Raw genomic sequence first — 18,558 nt, 5'->3', positions numbered from 1 at the left:
GAATGCAGGATGGATGAGGCTTATAGTCTTGATATAAGACTCTTAAGTGCAGAGCTATACCAGTGTTGAGCAACAAACATCTTCTATGGTCAATTTGCATTACTGAAAGTACATTTTGGAGAAATAAAAATTGCTCAGTACTGAAGGCCACAAAAAGGACTTTTAATCCAAAACCCTTGAAGCTTTTTATCAGTTGCTTCGAATTACATTAAAGGTAAAGGGACCCCTGACCATTAGGTCCAGTTACGGACAACTCTGGGGTTGCGGCGCTCATCTTGCTTTACTGGCTGAGGGAGCTGGTGTTCGGCTTCCAGGTCATGTGGCCAGCATGACAGAGCCGCTTTTGGCAAACCAGAGCAGCACATGGAAATTCCATTTACCTTCCCACTGGAGCGGTACCTATTTATCTACTTGCACTTTGACATGCTTTCGAACTGCTAGGTTGACAGGACTGGGGACCAAGCAACGGGAGCTCACCCCATCACAGGGATTCGAACCGCCAACTTTCTGATTGGCAAGCCCTAGGCTCTGTGGTTTAGACTACAGCGCCACCTACGTCCCTTGAATTACAGAACAGTGCTAAAAAAAAAAGCTTCAAAATGAAAGCTATTAAAATCTAATCTACCTTAAGATTTCCTGGGCATGTTTCATTAATTGAAATGAGTGAAGTATATGATGTGCTCCTACTTACATGGAACTTTCTGCTGAGCACAGACTCCCAATGTCCTTGAAATAGGAGTGGTGGTGGCATCTCATTTTAGGGACCACTATCCCACTATGATGAAAAAGGCATAGGTTCATTTCTTCAATGGCCAGCGAGATGTAAACTTGTCCCTCAGTTGTACCACTTCATGCTGCAAGTTGGGCTTATAGTGACTGAAAGCTCTTTCGTACAAAAATAATTTCCTGGACCAAGAAAACCAGATTCAGAGAGGCTAGACTAGAACCAGCCTCCTATCATCTACCCACTACCCCCACATGCAACCTGAAAGGTTGCTAATACTTTCATTAGTAGAAGTATACATACTGCAACCTACAGCCAGGGAAACCTGTAGCTCTCCCACGGTTGTTGGATTACAACTTCCCATTGTTCCCGACCATTAAGCGTGCTGGCAGGAGCCGATTTTGGACTTCAGGCAGCTGAAGTCGAAAATATAAAAAGCCACAGGCTCCACCACTCCTGGTGTAAAAGAAAGTGATTCTATATTTGAATTTAAGTTATTCAACCATATTTCTATCAAGGGTAAAATAATGAAATATTTAATTTTCAGTCTGATTACTTACAGTTGCATTTAAGACCAAGGCATTCTCTGGTTTTATACTTGGGCATGGGGGAGCATGTTAAAATGGAGTATGCAAATCCACTCTTCCAAGTAAATGAATTCAAACCAGATGAGTAAGGGGAACCCTTACTTTAGCTTAAAAATGAGAAGGAACAACATAGTATGCTTCAAATAGTGGATGTTATTTATTTAGCAAAACATAATCATACTTAAGAGAAATACAAATACTGAATACAAAGGATGTTCGTTTCATTCAGCTTTTAGGAGAGTGAATCACAGGCAAGCAGAAAACAGAAAACAATCATAGGCTGCTGTTGCTCTAAAAATAAGATAATACTGACTACACGAGTTTGAAAAAAACTTGAAAGCAGTTTTTTCATATTCTACTTATACTGTAGTATGTTTCTATTGAAGAATACTAGAAGTGTGATGTTCACTCAGATACAAGAGAGACTTTTAGCACTTTAAAAACTTAACAGATTTATTGTGATACAGGCTTCCGAGGACTAGAGAGACCATTATCAGATGCATTAAGTGTTACCATCAATTGGCACATACACATGTAGGTCTAGGGAGAAAATGTGGGAGTTCTGAACCATTTTCTATTAATTTAGTCTCGGAAGAGGTTTACATTTTTTTTGTATTTTTAGATAAGCTTGCAATACTGTTGTGTTCTCAAGACAGCATTTTCTCTAAACCCTTCTTAACAGTAACGTGCCCTCCCTCCTTTCATGTAAACTGACTTTGGGTTGTATCTGTTATGCGCCCATGAGGCATGATCCGCTCCCCAATATATATACAGCGGTACCTTGGTTTAAGAACAGTCCGGTTTAAAAACGATTTGGTTTACAAACTCTGCAAAACCAGAAACAGTGTCTTGGCCTGAAAACTTTACCTCGGTCTAAGAACGGAATCTGAATGGTGGAGGGGCACTGGCGGTGGGAGGCTCATTAGGGAAAGCGCCCTCAGTTTAAGAACGGTTTCGGTTAAAGAACGGACTTCTGGAATGGATTAAGTTCATAAACTGACGTACCAGTGGTACCTCATCTTGCAAACAGGATACGTTCCGGCGGCCTGTTCGCAACATGAAAAGGCCGCAACATGAAGTGCTGCATCTGCGCATGCGTGTGGCGCAATGCAGTGCTTCTGGCACATGGGCACAGGTTACGGACGCGCCGAAACCGGAAGTAACCCGTTCCGGGACTTCCGGGTTTGGCGTGTCTATAACCTGAAAAGACGCAACATGAAGCGGCGGTATCATGAGGTATGACTGTATATATTTTCCTGTACCTGCCAAAAAGCTTGCCATAATGTCAGGTAGAATCTACTGAACATTGTGGACTGTTGAATGAAGGTGCAATAAAAAGAGTGGAGGAAATAAAATAGCATTCTGGGACAAGATTCCTCTTCCTGATTTTGAGCCCACCACCACCCCTGACCTCCTGGAAAGCCTTTTGGGGGGGGGTGTAGGGGAGAAATGGGAAGGGAAATATCCTTGTGTGTACTTACATAATACTGGATAAAAGCCCATAAAATTTCAACACTGCTTGATTGTAAAGAAAACAACAACCCTCAAAGCTGTAGCTTATATAGTTTTCATTTTATTAGTAATTTCATTCACAAGAAGGAATTAATGGCAGTAAAACCTTGACAGTTACTATAATGAAAAGCAGAAGTGAAAGAATAACTTCTAGGTAGAAGAATAACTTCTACCATGTTCATCAATGTTAGGTTTGTGGTAAAACACATTATCACAGAGATCAAGCCTGTGCTTATCCACAATCTGAACTAAAACGAATGCATCTCAAAATGTGACAATGCCCAGGCATTATGGAGGTTTTCTTAGATTGGGCATGGGGAACCTGTGGCCCTTCAGATGTGGCTGGCACTATAACTCCCATCATCCTGACCACTCAACATGCTGGCTGGAGCTTATGGGAGTTGAGAGTCCAAATCTGGAAGACCACAGGTCTTAGATAAACTTACAGAGTCTTCCTGTTAACTCAGTGTTGTGGCTGGTGACAAGGTTTACTCCTTGCTTGTGTTAACAACTCACTCCAGTTGAATGGTGAATGTGGTGTGGTTTTGGGCAAATCAATCAATGCAATGGTGTTTATTCTTTGAACCACCAGACTAATACAACAGGTAGATCATACTACATGGTTAGAAGCACATTTTAGGAATGTGTTGTTGCATTGTTATTTAATATTCAATAGAACTCGGCATAAGCAAACACTAAAAAAAACTTTAATAAGCTCGTTATTCATCAAATGTCAAAAATGAATGGTAAAAATAGTTATCTTAAACCACTGCTTCACTTTTTGATGCACAAGTTCATTACTGTTCATCAATCTCACAAAGATATCAGCCTTCTGTATTTTCATAGTCTGATCTGCCTCCTGAGCAAACTTCAATCCATGCAAATGTTTCTCAGAAATTTTCTGCCACTTACCCTACACAGGAAGGGAAACACATGATTAGCAAAGGCAGAAATCAGTATCAGATATATCAAAGACATTTCAAAACAACCTTGTGTGCCATAGCAACCTACACTGCAGCAGAAGGATAAATAGAACTAGAAGAAATTCTTAAAATACATTTCCAAACTGTTGCAATTGATACAGTAAATATCCTGCTAAAAGCAGTATATTTAATTCTTGCTTGACTGACCTGTGGCTTGACTGACCTGTGGCTTTCAGTTTGTTTGTTTTTTAAGCTTAGTCTAGTTTCCATCAGAAAGCGGCTCCACTTAAAAGTCTAAACTGGGCTGCTGAGAGAAGCAAAGCAGAGTTCTATGATCTCCCACTACAATGTGGATATTGAACTGAGTTATAAAAAAAACTGGTCTACACCTCCAGAATCTCTGCTGGCTTTTCAGGTACACACCCATACAGCCATCCTCTGCAAAGGTCTGACTTCTTCTTAACACTTTGAGACATCCAAAGTAAGATTGATATTTTGCAGTCAAAGAAATATAATGCTCTGGGATAAATTAATGTTGCAGTATGCGTATACCTGCTTGCAAAATTTTAAATGGTACGTCTGTTAGCTTATCGCTAGGGCTCCTTTGGCAGGAAGGGTGCAATAAAAATGTATTAAATAAAATATTTATTTAACCATGCCTATCTCAAGTTTATCACAACAAAATCACATCACCCAAAAGATGAAACAGACACATTTTACATAAAAACACCACAACGGTACTATGCTAAGAACTGCCAGAATGGCAAAAGTGTAAATGAAGCCTATATATCTCAGTGCTGTGAACAGAAAAAAAAACTAGACATAACTAAATGAATGTTTTTCATATCTTTTATAGAACAGAAACCTTTGTTCATGTCTTCTGGTTTCCATCATCTTCATTTGAGCGGCACCTATAACACAAAGAACAAGTAAACAAGCAACTTTGTTTTTCTTAGGAACTGTTTACAAATCCTGGTAGCTGCTACAGGAGTTGACATGACCAACTCTTTTCATTAGTTGTAAATGGGGGGGGGCAAGGAACAATGGTGGAGGCAATAGAATTTTATGACAATCTGTGTCAGAATGCCACCCGGCGTGCAAGATAGCCTGGAGGTGTCGCCAAAGCAGTGCGCGCCACACTGCTGTGTGCAAATAACTACCAAGTAATCTACTTCTTCATTTCAGTGAGAGTAAAAGCTGCATTCTGTCTCCTGCACAAACAAGAAGCATTTTAAGTAAGTTGACAGAGAAACAGATTTGCTACTTTCAAAGTAACTTTAACTGGAGAAGAAAAAGGGTAGAGGGTCAAGACAGGCAGGTTAATATCACTTGCCTCCTTTGTAGTGTGCTTTTTTAACATGGGGAGGGGGGATAGATCACCCCTTTGGCAAGCAGCGTGACCGATTGTACTAAATGCGCACAACTGGATGCAATTATCTGCCTAAATGGATTTTCAAAAATCCTATTTACAGAATTTCATGATTTGGGGTGTTTTTGTACACCTGTGCAACATACATGAAATACATACAAATAAGATATTACGTGGATTGGTTTTTTTAATGCAAGAATTGGATCGGTAAACGTTAATCCACTGAGTTTGGTACCTTCATGTTGAACAAGGAACTATTGTTTAAGTTGTTGCTAAATGTTTATCTACACATGCTGTCAGAAATAACCTTGTTAGGAAGGTGAAGTTGGTGTCTCAGCAAACCAGACCCCCTGGAGTAGGCGTTGAGTGGCCTGTGACTTGCTTTCCTTGTCTCTCTCAGCACCATCAAAAAGGAAAAGTAAGAAAAACAGCACAAACATTAGTTAAAACCTGATTCGAATCCAACAACCTACAGGAATAAATTTACAATGAAAGTAGATAGTATCTGTAGGGTGCAGGGGGTAGTATCTAAACTGAAATGTGGATAATTAAGAATCTAATTTCTCTTTCAATGGGCCACATCTTTTATTAACTGCTTTAATTAACGGACTATCAAAAATGAAAGATTCCACTGATGCGATTACCTGAGTCGGCAACACTGGAGACAAAAATCTTTTAAAAATGGCTACCAATGCCTTGTTCACAAAAGACTTTATTATCTAATGATGCATACTGAAAACATACAGAAATCTGCATGGTCCACTTTACATGCAGCAGAACAATCTTCACTTTACAATAAGTGAATGTCAACTGTTTTATGCAAGAGACAACACTTTAAAGTCACATTTCTTAAAGAAAGCTTCATTTACAAAAGAAATAAAAGGTAAAGAAGCAATTACCGCTTTTAAAAAGCAGCTGCTTTGTTCAAGAGTGGAAGGTTTATGCCTGTATTGAAAGACAACATGATCACAAATAATGAAAACAATGAACAAATGAAAAACACCTTTAGCATAAAGCAGTACACTTTCAAATGACATACAAGTAGCTAAAAAATCTTTATTATGGTGTTCTCTATCTGGCCATGAAATAAGGACTTTTGGAAATGGAGCTCGGCATTTGTCATTAGGAAATGAAAACTTCTCTAAGTATTGGCTCTATGCCATAGTGAACTGCATTTAACAAAATGTATAAAGTCTATATATAGCAAGTTGATTTTTTTAAAGTGAAAGTAATAAACAGTACACTGAAGGCGCTCTCTCCATCAAGTGCACACACACCCCATTTTTTTTTCTTTGAATGTGATGATCAAACAGAAGTTGGAATTATGCCAGTTGTAATGCCAGAAAACAAAAAAACAAGATCAATTATAAAAACATGCAGGGAATTCTGCCACAAAGCTATTGACCCTCATTTGTCAGTTGCTCCAGTACAATTAACATCTTAAACGTCAGTGATGTTGATGGTTTAGCTTACCTTCAGTGTACTGAAAGTTGTACACAACCTGCTTTAAAAGAGGAGACCATCCCTGCGGGCAGGCTCAAGAAGGAATAGACCCCCTTCGGCACTGACTACACCAAGGGCATGCTGCTGTGGCCTGCACGCACACACCTAGGAAAATGCAATATAAACAGCATTTATGCTGGCCATTTTTCAGAGACCAAAATGAAGCCAAATCTGCTAAAAACCAAAATCAACCACCCAGTCTTACTGATATTTTAAGAGATGCTTTGTTGCATTTAGTTAGGGTGAGACAGAGAGAGAGCATGTGTGTGTGTTTATATATATATTATATATATATATATATATATATATATGTTTGGGAACTGCAGCCATATACGCTAACATTGTATTTCTGTGCAGTCTTGGCAATAAAACAGTTCTACAGTGAAAAAATCTTCATGTGAGAGACAAACAGATTTACTCTAACATTTCTAAAAGAAATATCCGCCTTGGTGTTAATTCAAATATATCATTCTTCCTCAACTTTGCAGGGTAATTATTTATATGCTATATGTACATTTATAAATTGCTGTGAAATTGCATCAGTCTTTGTATATTAACTAGTCAAACCCTTTGAACATCTTCGCTGGATTTAAATTTTCTCCTGGATGAAGGCATGCTGCAGAGCCTGGTTGATACTAATCCGTTTAGCTGGGTCTAACATGAGGATCTGGTCCAACAAGTCCTTCAGCTGGTGAACCTTTTTGCGCTGATCTTCAGGGAGGCGTTGGCACCCAATTAAATCTGCCAGCAGGTCCTTTGTTGGATTAATGGTGCTCATGACAGTTACTTTTTCCTACAAAGATAAGGGCATCCAGCACTCAATTTCTGAGGCAACAATAAAGCCATTAAATAGTATATGGACATTCCAATTTATGGTAGTGCTTCGTTATTTTAAAAGGAGCCTATTACATTCAACAGCTAAATGGAGTTTCTTATATTATGGACTGCAGAGTTTCTTATATTATGGATCATGCTAGGTGAAAAGTGCTAGCATTTTCATGGAAATTGAGAAAGGACTAGTAACTTTAATCGGATTCTAAGTAAACATCTTTGCATGCACCCTAGTTCAGCAGCCTTCCCACCCAGCTAAAAGCTGATTATTGCTGTGCTGTGAAAATCTTTTCTCTGAAGTCTTTCACAGCACCCAATCACTATTCCATGTGATCACAGCCAAGGTGAGGAGAGCTACACCTCTTAGCTATGCCTGTGAACAGCACTGTAAATGGGTGAGCATCCATCATTTGCTGTACTTACTTGAGCTTCTCCTTCTCTACTCCCCACCTTCCTCGACCACCACTAACTTAAGCCCCTCTCATGTCAAATCAACCCTGCAGAACTGAGGCTGAAAGCAAAGCTACTCAGTGCACAGATTCAACAGTTCACCATTTAACATCAATGTACACGGCAATCACAACAGCTTTTGCCCCCCATCTTACCTTAACAAGGTAGATCTTTTAGACTAGAAGAGAAAATTGGGGTTCACCTTGGGGAAATAAAGGGAATGTACCCTCCAAATAGGAGCTTTCAGTGTTTTCAGTACTGCGTGGGCTGCTTTCTCTAAACTAAATAAGGATGAAAGTATTTCAACCTTTGCTGCAAATCTGCAATTAGTGAATAGTTTGGGTATTCCGCTGAACCAATCCAGTTGTATACAATCTTCATGTATTTGTTCATGTGGGATGCTCTATGCTAATATGTTTGCTGCCAATTTGAAGAATATGCTGTACTGTATATGGGTACTGATCTCTCCCAAGTTTGGTGTATGTCAATGAGTTTTAAAACAAGCCCTTCATACAAAAAGTTATGAAATTTATATAACAACCATATTCACCAAATTCTAATTTTTTAAAAAAAGGCCCGAGAAATTTCCAAACAGAACATCGCATTTTACTTGGTGTAGTTCAGACTTACCCTTTCTGTTACTTTATCTACCTCTATGTACATAAAGTTGAGATTTTGATCGAAGTGTTGATCTTTGAAGACTCCTTTTCGGATCATCTGAAAGTAGAAAGCAAATTGAAAGTCTTAAAAAGTGCACAAGTATAAATCATGAAAGCAATAATCTCAAAGAGAAAGGCTTATTTCAACCATGTAGGCAAACTCAAAAATAAAGTGCACTTTATTTTACAGAGATTTCAGAAGCTTAGGGCATATGAAATCTTCAGCTGATAAAAAGGTAGCATCTTAAAATAGGCCTCTACACATTTAACTCCAGAAAACTAAGACAAGCCTACATCAAAAGCCTCACGTTACTTCCAGAAAACATCAAGGGTCATTACGTTCTATTTCTTCAGATCACTGCAGAGAGAGAAAAAAATCTACAATAAAAAATGAGATGTCTTTTTCATTTGCATCAACGATAGACTGTTGTATCCCATACTCTCAGTGTGTGAGTGGAATGCATTTGTGCTCACACAAGAAGACTTCATCTTCCTCTCTTCCCACCTGCAGCCCTCTGCATATCCTCAGTCTTCTCTAGAGGGTGGCATAAAGGGAACTGCAGTGGGGAGGAAAGAAAGGTGAAAAGCTGTTCTGCAAGCAGAAGTCCTCTCATGCAATGGTGAGTTCCACCCACAGACTCTAGTTACTGGGAAGTTCCACTAGAAAGAATATTTGCAGGCTGTAAACCATAGTTTAGGGCCGGGGTGAGCAAGTTTGGAAGTTACAAGATTCCTACAAGATCAGGGAAAATTCTAGAATGTTATTCATCTTTACAAGTACTTTATTTCTTTACCTTGTTTGGCATCTTTCCTTTGAGGTCCATAGCAAGTTTCAACATATGATTGTTGGTTTTCCCAGGAAACAGTATTTTTCCTGTGTAAAGTTCATATAATGTACAGCCTACAGACCACATATCTATACCGTAGTCATAGATTTTGCCTATAACTGAAGGAGAACAGTTGTAAAATTAAAACCATTAATCGTACAAAATGACACTTAAGTTAAGGTCACTCACTTTTCTAGGATCAGCCAGCCACAAAAAGAATAGAATAAATGAGTTGCAGTATCTACGATATTTCTCCCGTGCCACTCAGCTCATAAAAATGAGTAACACATTATTGCCATCATATCCTTTTCTAAACTTCAAAATTCATCCATCAGTGATGCTCCACACCAGCCTCAATTTCTTTCAAATCAAGAGTGTCAGATGGGAGGTGAAAAGAGATGGGGTGAAAAAGTTTGTAGAACACAGATTTTATGGTGTAGCAGTAGATAATACAGTACAATATACTACAGAAGTTTCCATTCCCAATCTCATCATCTGTTATGCAGAGGGAAAAGAATGTCAGAGGCAAGAGTGTGGAAGGAACAAAGTGGCTTAGGCAAGGAGATGGGGAGACAGTATCAACCAAGTGAAAGGAAAATGGGGAAGAAGCAACTAGGGAACCTTGAAAAAGGAGGAGTGGCAAAAGACATTGGTGAAGGAGGGAGGAGGGGACCCAGTAAGGGAGGACTTGATAAACCAAAAGCCAAGGAAACTTGTAGATGGAGTTTGTTCTCCTTCTCACACTAGCCTGCCATACACCTATGCTAGTTGGTTGATTGATCGATAACTATTAAAATCTAAGACCGCATCAAGAAATTTTGTCAAGTATAAAATTCAATTTTTGCGGTCCTTCTTCATAAATGTGAAAGTTAAAATCAACATTAACTGCAGAATTTGAATGTAAGAAAGAATATCTCAGAGTAGATTGACTTACTTATTTCAGGAGCACGATAAAATCGGCTGACAAGATACGGTGTGATGTCATTGTCCGCAACATGTGAAGCCGACCCAAAATCGCAAAGTTTTAGAATAGTTTTAGATTCATTCACCTTAAAAAAAGCAACAAGAATTGTACTTAGTGGAGAAAGTAGCAAATGACACTGATTGTGCAAACTAACCACCAACCTTTAAGAAGTTCAGCATATGTATTTAGCACATATTAATATTGATTTTGTTTAAAAACAGAATAGAGTTCAAACGCAAGGTGAATCTGAATACTGTGTGCTGGGAAAATGCTGTGACTTCATGCTCTGCTATGGGCTTTCTGGAAGCATCTGATTGGGCCGCTGTAAGCAACAGGATGCTGTGACTAAATAGCCCCATGGTCTGATCCAGAAGCTTTATTTTGTACTTGGCATCTTTTAAAAATTATAAATGTAAAAAAAACTGAAAGAATGTGTAACTTCTAGAGATAAAAGGAATTTACTCTGCAGTTAATACTGACATCTGTTGAGTAAAACTGGAATTTATTCACCTGACCATCATGAAGAAGAAACATGTGAAATAAATTTGTACTTCACCTCACAGACAGTTCGCACTTGAATTATTTTGCTCAGGATCCAATCTATGTTTTGTGGTTGTCAATCTATTATAATAAAGATTCTATACCAGGGGTAGGCAACCTAAGACCCGGGGGCAGGATGCAGCCCAATCACCTTCTCAATCCGGCCCACGGACAGTCCGGGAATCAGCGTGTTTTTACCTGAGTAGAATGTGTCCTTTTATTTAAAATGCATCTCTGGGTTATTTGTGGGGCCTGTCTGGTGTTTTTACCTGAGTAAAATGTGTCCTTTTATTTAAAATGCACCTCTGGGTTATTTGTGGGGCATAGGAATTCGTTCATTCCCCCCCCCCAAAAAAACAATATAGTCCGGCCCACCACATGGTCTGAGGGACGGTGGACTGGCCCACGGCTGAAAAAGGTTGCTGGCCCCTGTTCTATATAGCTAACTTCCCAGCAGCTGATACCCAAATGTTTTCAAAAATTGTTCTGTACAATGTTTGCACAGAGTGGGTTACTGTCCTTATTCCATGCATCCTTGTAACTGTATGCATGACTAAAATGGTTCCTTCTTATGCAAAAGAACTGCTGGAACTGTCAGGGGGTTGGAGTTAAGTGTGCCCACTGATACAAAGGCAGTTATGCCAGTGATGCATTTTCTGTGGAATGCTAATTTATCATGTAGGTGCACAAGTAGCTTATGAAAATAATACCAAATTATACATTAAAATGCTAGCTAGCGTATTACAATTAGCACTGACTAAATATTAGAATCCCAATGTTGCCAGGAAACTACTGAAACTTAAAACGACAAGTAGACTGCTCCTACAATAATAATAACAATATTATTATTATTTATACCCCGCCCATTTGGCCGGTTTCCCCAGCCACTCTACAAGTAATGTGAAGACAGCTTAAGAGAGTGGTTGCGGCAGCAGCAAGGAATCTCTCTGTGTAATAGGAGCAATCCATACGGTGAGAGAGCTCTATATGTTACAGCTGACCTAGGGAGGGGAATCCACTCCACAGGGATGGTTCTCCATAAAGACCAGTCCTAAGCTATGGCACATCTTTATTTTGGAATGCAAGCTTGATTAAACTTGCTCTTATTTGTTATATTACTATACTAAGTTGGGTTGGATCTTATTCATAGAAATTGCTTCTTCCCGGACTTTGTGGATTCCCCTCTTTTCTCCAGGGACACAGTCTAGAACCAGTCAACAGGACCTCCTTGGGGGGAGCATTTGTGGGGCACCAGGGGAGGTAGCCATGATCAGGCAGTTGGGGAGAAATCAACCAGTCACTGATATTTTTCAGCATAAAATCCATTTGAGAGAGAGAGAGAGAGACAGAGAGAGAGAGAGAGAGAGAGAGAGAGAGAGAGAGAGAGAGAATCAAATGTCATAGAAATTGACACAATGTAAATAGGGTATTGTATTTTCTTTTCCCAAAACTTTGCAGGGCTATAACAAAATATTACTTACTAAAATATTGTCTGGTTTGATATCAGCATGCAAGATGTTGCATCTTTTAAGAAGTTTTAATGCTAGGAACAGCTGCTGACTATATGATCGTACTGCCTTTATATGGAGGCCAACATCTTTTCCATACTTCTTTAGCACCTCTCGTAAATTCATACTAAATTGAAGAGACACACCACAGATGGGGATAGCAGAAGGTGGAAGAAACATAATGTCAAACACATTAAAAATAGAAATGCATAGTAATTCAATGTACAGAAAGTTTATAGAAGTCAATTTGTAATAACATTTTTTAAATAACACTAACTTTATTTATTACTTATAAAACTATTTTTATAACACTGTATCATATAAATATATCACAGATAAAAATATAAATCTTAAAAGATATTTTATACCCCACCATTTCAGCCCATAAATTACTTGAAAAGGGTGTACTGTACTTAGCGATAGCATTTGTCTGAAAATCTATTAGCTGAACATGAGATGGCAGATTGCGAGTTGCATCTATATAAATCATTGTGCACATGGAACAACTAATCCGTGTGCAGTGGAACTTCTTACTCCTCCTTCCTCTCCCTTGCACACCCTCAGATCTGCTCTGGAGGGATCCTCAACTCTTCAGAGCAGATCTGGGGGTTGTGAGGAAGGGAAAGGGGGGATGCTCCATTGCACTCGTGGAAGTTGTTCCAGGCATGCAATGATTTAGAAGCAAATAACTCTGAGAAAACTTACTTGTATTTATAACTGAATAGAGCTATTTCTTAGCAACTTCAGAGATTGATTTTCTAACACACACATGAAGTAACAGCAAAGAACCTTGATTTCCAGAACAGAAATGACCCACCCTACATGAAAAGAATGTTTCTGTTTTGGATACGGAATCAAAAGATTCCTAATGTGTTCTACCTTCTATGAGAAAACACTAACACTACTTTTAACTCTCCCAATTCCATGTACACATGGAATTAAAAGTAACCCGTGTGTGTATAAAAAATTTTTTAGCTTATGTTTTAATGAATAAATTGTCAGTTTGCATTTCTTAGTACAGAAAGTATTGACCTCATGTGTAGAGATCTTTCCTCTTCTGCTTCTTAGTTCAAGAAGTTTCAATAAGCTTCTCTGTGTTTGGGTTATACCCTCTCTGTTGTTTGGGTTATACCTTCTGGGAAGCTGAATACAGCAAGTTTAAACTGGTTCTGTTATTCTTTCTGTCAAGGTCATGCTGACTATTATAGTCAGGCCAGGAGGAGCCTGGTTTACTCACTTCCTCTTTCTGTCTCTTTGTTCTGTTTCTGTATGCTATAGTGTTAAGGTTTAGTCTTATTATAAATACTTCTAAGTTTTTTTGTAAGCGCTGCAACTGGATTTTTATGGACTTCGCCAATCCTGAATGTATTGTTTTTTCCTCCCCAGAAGAAGCTGGGGCGACATAAATATTGTTGTGGGGCTTTCTAATTTTAATGCCAGGATAATTCTATAGTTTTGGAACCTCCTCCTCTTGATACTATTCTGCTTTAATAGACACCGTCTCTGATGGAACGAATTGCAACTTGACGTGTCAGGTCATTCTGCTTATTTCTTTTTCAAATTTCCTATTCCAGAATATCCTATTATATGCTGAGGAAGAACTACTTCTGAAACTTTCAAACAATGCTTAGTTTGAAATGTTGAAATGTTCAGTTAGAGATGAACAGGGCAATAAGATAAATAGTCTAAACAGCATTATTTTAAACCTTACCTGAGTGGTTCAAATACTAAACAAAGGTGCTGCTTGTGATAAAAATGCCGGAACAATCGCAGGCAATGGAACTTGTCATCAGGATCTGCATCATTGAGTTTCTTCAAGAATTCTAATTCTTTTAAACCAGTTTTTTGCCTGAAAATAAATCCATTTATTATAATATACAGCACACAAGCACAATTTAAAATGCAGAGGTTTAAATGATATAAAGAAATATATAAAGAAGCAACAGTAACAATATTATAACTGCAAGGATCAATGTAATTCCCTGTTTAGGGAAGCTTTTAATATCTGATGAATTATTGCATTTTAGTGTTTTGTTGGAAGCCGCCCAGGGTGGCTGGGGAAACCTAGCCAGATGGGTGGGGTATACATAATAAGTTATTATTATTATTAATCTGAACCTAAGCGTTGCCACTACCAGAAGACACATAATGCTCTGGAGACTAGGCAGCCATAAGGGTTAGAGCAGAAGGAACCTCATCTGATATGAGAAACTTCTGATTTGCAACTGTGACTGAGTGCATGCAAGACTGAAGCTTGCAAAGATTAGGCAAGAGGATAGAGAGCATCCTGTTATAGGAACTTTGGGGAAGGAGGAGGTAATATGGGCTATTATAATCCCTAGAATATTGTTCTTCAATCTAGGCTCCCCAGACGTTGTTGGACTACAACATACATCCCCCCCCCAGCCACCTTAGACATCTAGGGACCCAAGGTTGAAGAACACAGTCGTAGAAAGGGAATAGGGTGGAACTTAAAGCAAGTGCTCTCGTTGATAGCCCAGAAAGTGAGTATGTAACAGAAAACTGGAAGCACAGTTGCCCCAGCATGCATCAGAGTCTGGCATCATTTCTGCCTTCCTAGGGTCACTTTGTTCACCTACCCAACTCTTTCAGAATTAGGAAGTCCCCATGAGGCTTCGTTCAGGTATCATACAAATGTACAGGTATGGTGGGGAAATACACAGCACTTGAATTTTACAGACATCAAAATGTTATGGTTAATTCAGTGGGACAGCTTAAATGTCTCTCCAAATCTGCTCCAGAGGGTTGGAGTAGTTTTCGAAGAACAAAGGAGGTGGCACGGGGGCTGGAGAAAGGAGTGGAGGGAGATTGTCAGTATCACCTCCATTTCTGTTCTGCAGACAGAAGGCTTCACTAGATCAATAAACCATCTTCCAGCAGATGAACACCAACTCTTTACACCAACTCTACTGAAACCAGCAGCTACAGGTTAGTAGTTTACAAATAGCAGGAGTCTATATATTTACAAAACATGCTACAAAACAGTCTTCCTGAATATTGTGCAAGTTTTCAGTTGCTGCTCATGCATCTCTGCAAAACATGTAGGGCCACTACTGTTTTAGTCCATTTTGTCTTGAGATGTAATTTTTTTTTACTTACATAAGCTCATTGTTCCTAATGATTTTGACAGCCACTTCTTGGTTTGCTCTTGCCATATCTCTGGCCCTCACCACATTACTGAAAACTCCTTGGCCAGTGTACCCATATACATTGTAGCGTTTATCTAGAACTTCACCTATGTTAACACCTGAGGAAAAGAAAAGTTGTTAAATACATTTTCAGTGCCAATCAATCAATCAAGGAGGATTTACCTGTACACAAATGCATATGGGGTGCAGTCATAATAACAATTTCTATTAAAGGTCACTGCCTGCTTTAACAGAACTCCTTTGTCTTTGTTCTGGATAGAAATGTAAATACTGTGTTTAAATGAGAAATCCTCCCAACTGGATAAGACAGAACATGTTGATAACTAAGCTTGCTTCTTACCTTCTACAGTGAAGGGATGGTGGAGCCCAAGTCAGTTAGAACCCGAGTATTCTATGAATACATAATGCTACTCACTGACTTCTTTCCACTCAGTTTAATGCCATATTTGGGAAAAGAAGGAAGGATACAAAGTATTTCCTCCCCAAATACCCACGTTACAATTTATGATCCAAAGAACCATGCATTCCATTTTGAGTTGAGCAGTCAACACAGAATCCCTGAAGTACTATGAGAGTTTAAAGAACATGAGGATTTAGCAAGGTAACTCTTTAAAGGAGAACAAATGGAAGATACTATGTACAGGCAAATTTGCAAACTACAACATGCCTGTTCGAACTCAATTGTCTAAGGGCAATGTGCCACTGCACAAGTGGGGGGAACGCTGTTGTACTAAAATTCTGCTTGTGGGTTTCCCATTAGGCATCTGGCCAGTTAATGTGAGAACAGGATGCTGAGGTTTGTGGGTCTTCAGTTCAATCCAGCAGGTCATTTCTTATGCTCTTTAAAGAACATTTGAGCAAAATACCCAAACAGCATTTTAAATATGTAAAGTAAAGTGTGTGAATGGTCTCCATCTTCTGTGTGAACCATTGCCAGGAATTCTTTGTCACAGCAAGGAAGAGCTGGAAGGTTCACACTCCATTCACACTTTTTACACAAATGTGTCCTCTTCTTTCCCAAGCAATGCAAACGGGGTGACTGGTGAAAACCAAGCTAGGGTGTCTATTGGCACCAGACTAAAGCCGCATTTCTGCCCAATTAGTTCCAACTTCTCAAGTTCTCTATGCTTCACCCAAATCAAGTACAGTGGTACCTCTACTTACAAATGTTTCTACTTACGAATGGAGCTCCGTCCGCCATCTTGGATGCAGTTTAGATAGGATTTTTTCTACTTACGAATTTTTAGATAGGGTTGCTTCGACTTACAAATTTTTTCGACTTACGAATGTGCGTTTGGAACACATTAAATTCGTAAGTAGAGGTACCCTGTACCAAGACGTTTATTTTCAGGGGTTTTGAACAATATTAACTTGCTTTCCTACATGAGAAAACTAAGAGAGAATCCATTCTCCTGTGGATTTTTTGTATTTGTTTATGCAATATTGCTGAAGGAGATTCAGTGGTTTACATTCTGAGTCTAGTTTGGCAAATAAATCTGGAACTGTTTTATGTACTTATTTTCCGAGGCATTATTCTGGTTTCTATTGAATGGTGAATGTTGATGGTTGCTTCCAGAGAAAAACTGGGAAAATGTAAGCTAGAGTTGTGGACTATATATATATTTTTATTCACTCACATTTTCTTTGATGTGGGAGATAGCCCTGCAACATTAAAATGTCATTCTGCTGGCCTTTAAACAGGATTCCTTTAATCTGCAGTTGTGCTCAATTGATAATATATATGAGATATACCAATCATACTTACGATAATACCCCTCTGCATCTGTCCAGTTATCCCTGAGATTGGGGTTTTCTTTGAAGTCTTTTCCAATGCCAGCAGCCCTAAGGCGTGCACTCTGAAATAAAGTAAATCTCATTTAGCTTTTTCCTTCATATTCACCTATGAAACAACTGTTTTAATTTATCTATTTACTGGTTGCCCAATTACATAGTTCCCTAGACAGCTCACAAAAAGTCTTTAGAAGACCCAATAACAAAGGGCAAAGACACTCTGTACTTCCAAAGAACATAAAAAACATTAATGCTAGGCATCTCTCATTAAAGCTGATGAGTGTTTATCTTACTATTTGGGCTATTTGAATTCTGCTGGGTAATTCTGGCATTATCCCTAATGCAACTGCAACAATGAAAATGGTCAAATAATCACTTTCTAGCGTTAATGGTTTAAATGATTCAGGGCGAAACCCAACATTGAATGAGGAGACCTTTCTTCACACAATGGGAGTTCCCTTCCTCTCCCTCCTCTTAAATCTGCTTTGGGGGTATTAACCTCTAGGTACATAGTGGGCTGCAGCAGGGAGGAAAGGAATATGAACTTCTGTTGTGGAGATGGAAGTCCATTCTGCTCACTTATAGACACCATTGGATAAAACAACTGGGAATTAATCCAGTGGTCTTTTAGAAGTTTTTATATATGTTCTTTACCAAAACAGAGCAGCACTTCAAAAAGCATTTATACAAAAATTACCTACATCAAAATATGCAGCAAACATATCATCTGACTCGGTGAACATGTCAGGAGCTGTAATTTTCTTCTGAGATGAACCTTAAAAGAATTCACATTCATGAAAGCAATGAGAAAGAATACAAGACAGCCTTAACATTTCTACAGATCTCTCCATTAATATTCTGATCTCAGAATCTTCTGGACTGAAGAGCAACTTGCAACACAATTAAAATATAGGCAGCCCTCTGTTTATATGTGTTCAATGTGTGTGCGACCACGTATACGCGCAGAACCCAGAAGTGACCTGGAAACATTGTAAAGATGTCACTGAAATGTCACTAAAAGGGCAGAACAGGGGTGGAGCAGGGTATTTGCAGGCTTTTTCAATAGGTTTCAATTATACACGATTTCACCAATGTGCACAGTGCCTTGGAACATAACCCCTGTGTAAACAGGGAGCTGTCTAAAACTGAGGGGACTGTGCCTGCCTCCCAGAGTTCTTTGCTCTCCTGCCTCTGTCATGT

At 38.9% G+C, this 18,558-nt stretch overlaps 1 protein-coding gene across 2 annotated transcripts in view; it reads right to left on the bottom strand.

Moving 5' to 3' along the window:
* Positions 1-2,864: 2,864 nt before the first annotated feature.
* Positions 2,865-18,558, bottom strand: part of PRP4K (pre-mRNA processing factor kinase PRP4K) — a 28,642-nt gene continuing 12,948 nt past the window's right edge. Inside the window, exons 7-18 of one of the 2 annotated variants that reach the window (XR_004693262.3) lie at positions 18,060-18,133; positions 17,333-17,423; positions 15,518-15,665; positions 14,109-14,246; positions 12,371-12,524; positions 10,320-10,434; positions 9,353-9,504; positions 8,530-8,616; positions 6,589-7,411; positions 5,423-6,060; positions 4,612-4,657; positions 2,865-3,736 (exon numbers count right to left, since the gene is read on the bottom strand). Coding sequence is in view for 1 of the 2 variants with exons in the window: in XM_035126389.3 (XP_034982280.2) it covers positions 7,208-7,411; positions 8,530-8,616; positions 9,353-9,504; positions 10,320-10,434; positions 12,371-12,524; positions 14,109-14,246; positions 15,518-15,665; positions 17,333-17,423; positions 18,060-18,133 (1,163 nt within the window). In the remaining variant the exon portion in view is untranslated. Of the gene's footprint in view, positions 3,737-4,611; positions 4,658-5,422; positions 7,412-8,529; positions 8,617-9,352; positions 9,505-10,319; positions 10,435-12,370; positions 12,525-14,108; positions 14,247-15,517; positions 15,666-17,332; positions 17,424-18,059; positions 18,134-18,558 lie in introns of those variants that run through there. The other variant, XM_035126389.3, reaches the window with a different exon arrangement.

The sequence above is a fragment of the Zootoca vivipara genome, chromosome 8 (assembly GCF_965207765.1).
Source record: "Zootoca vivipara chromosome 8, rZooViv2.hap1.1, whole genome shotgun sequence".
In the NCBI taxonomy this organism is placed as follows: domain Eukaryota; kingdom Metazoa; phylum Chordata; class Lepidosauria; order Squamata; family Lacertidae; genus Zootoca; species Zootoca vivipara.
The sequence above is the reverse complement of the archived record's forward strand: the minus strand, read 5'-3'. Positions and strand labels throughout refer to the sequence as shown.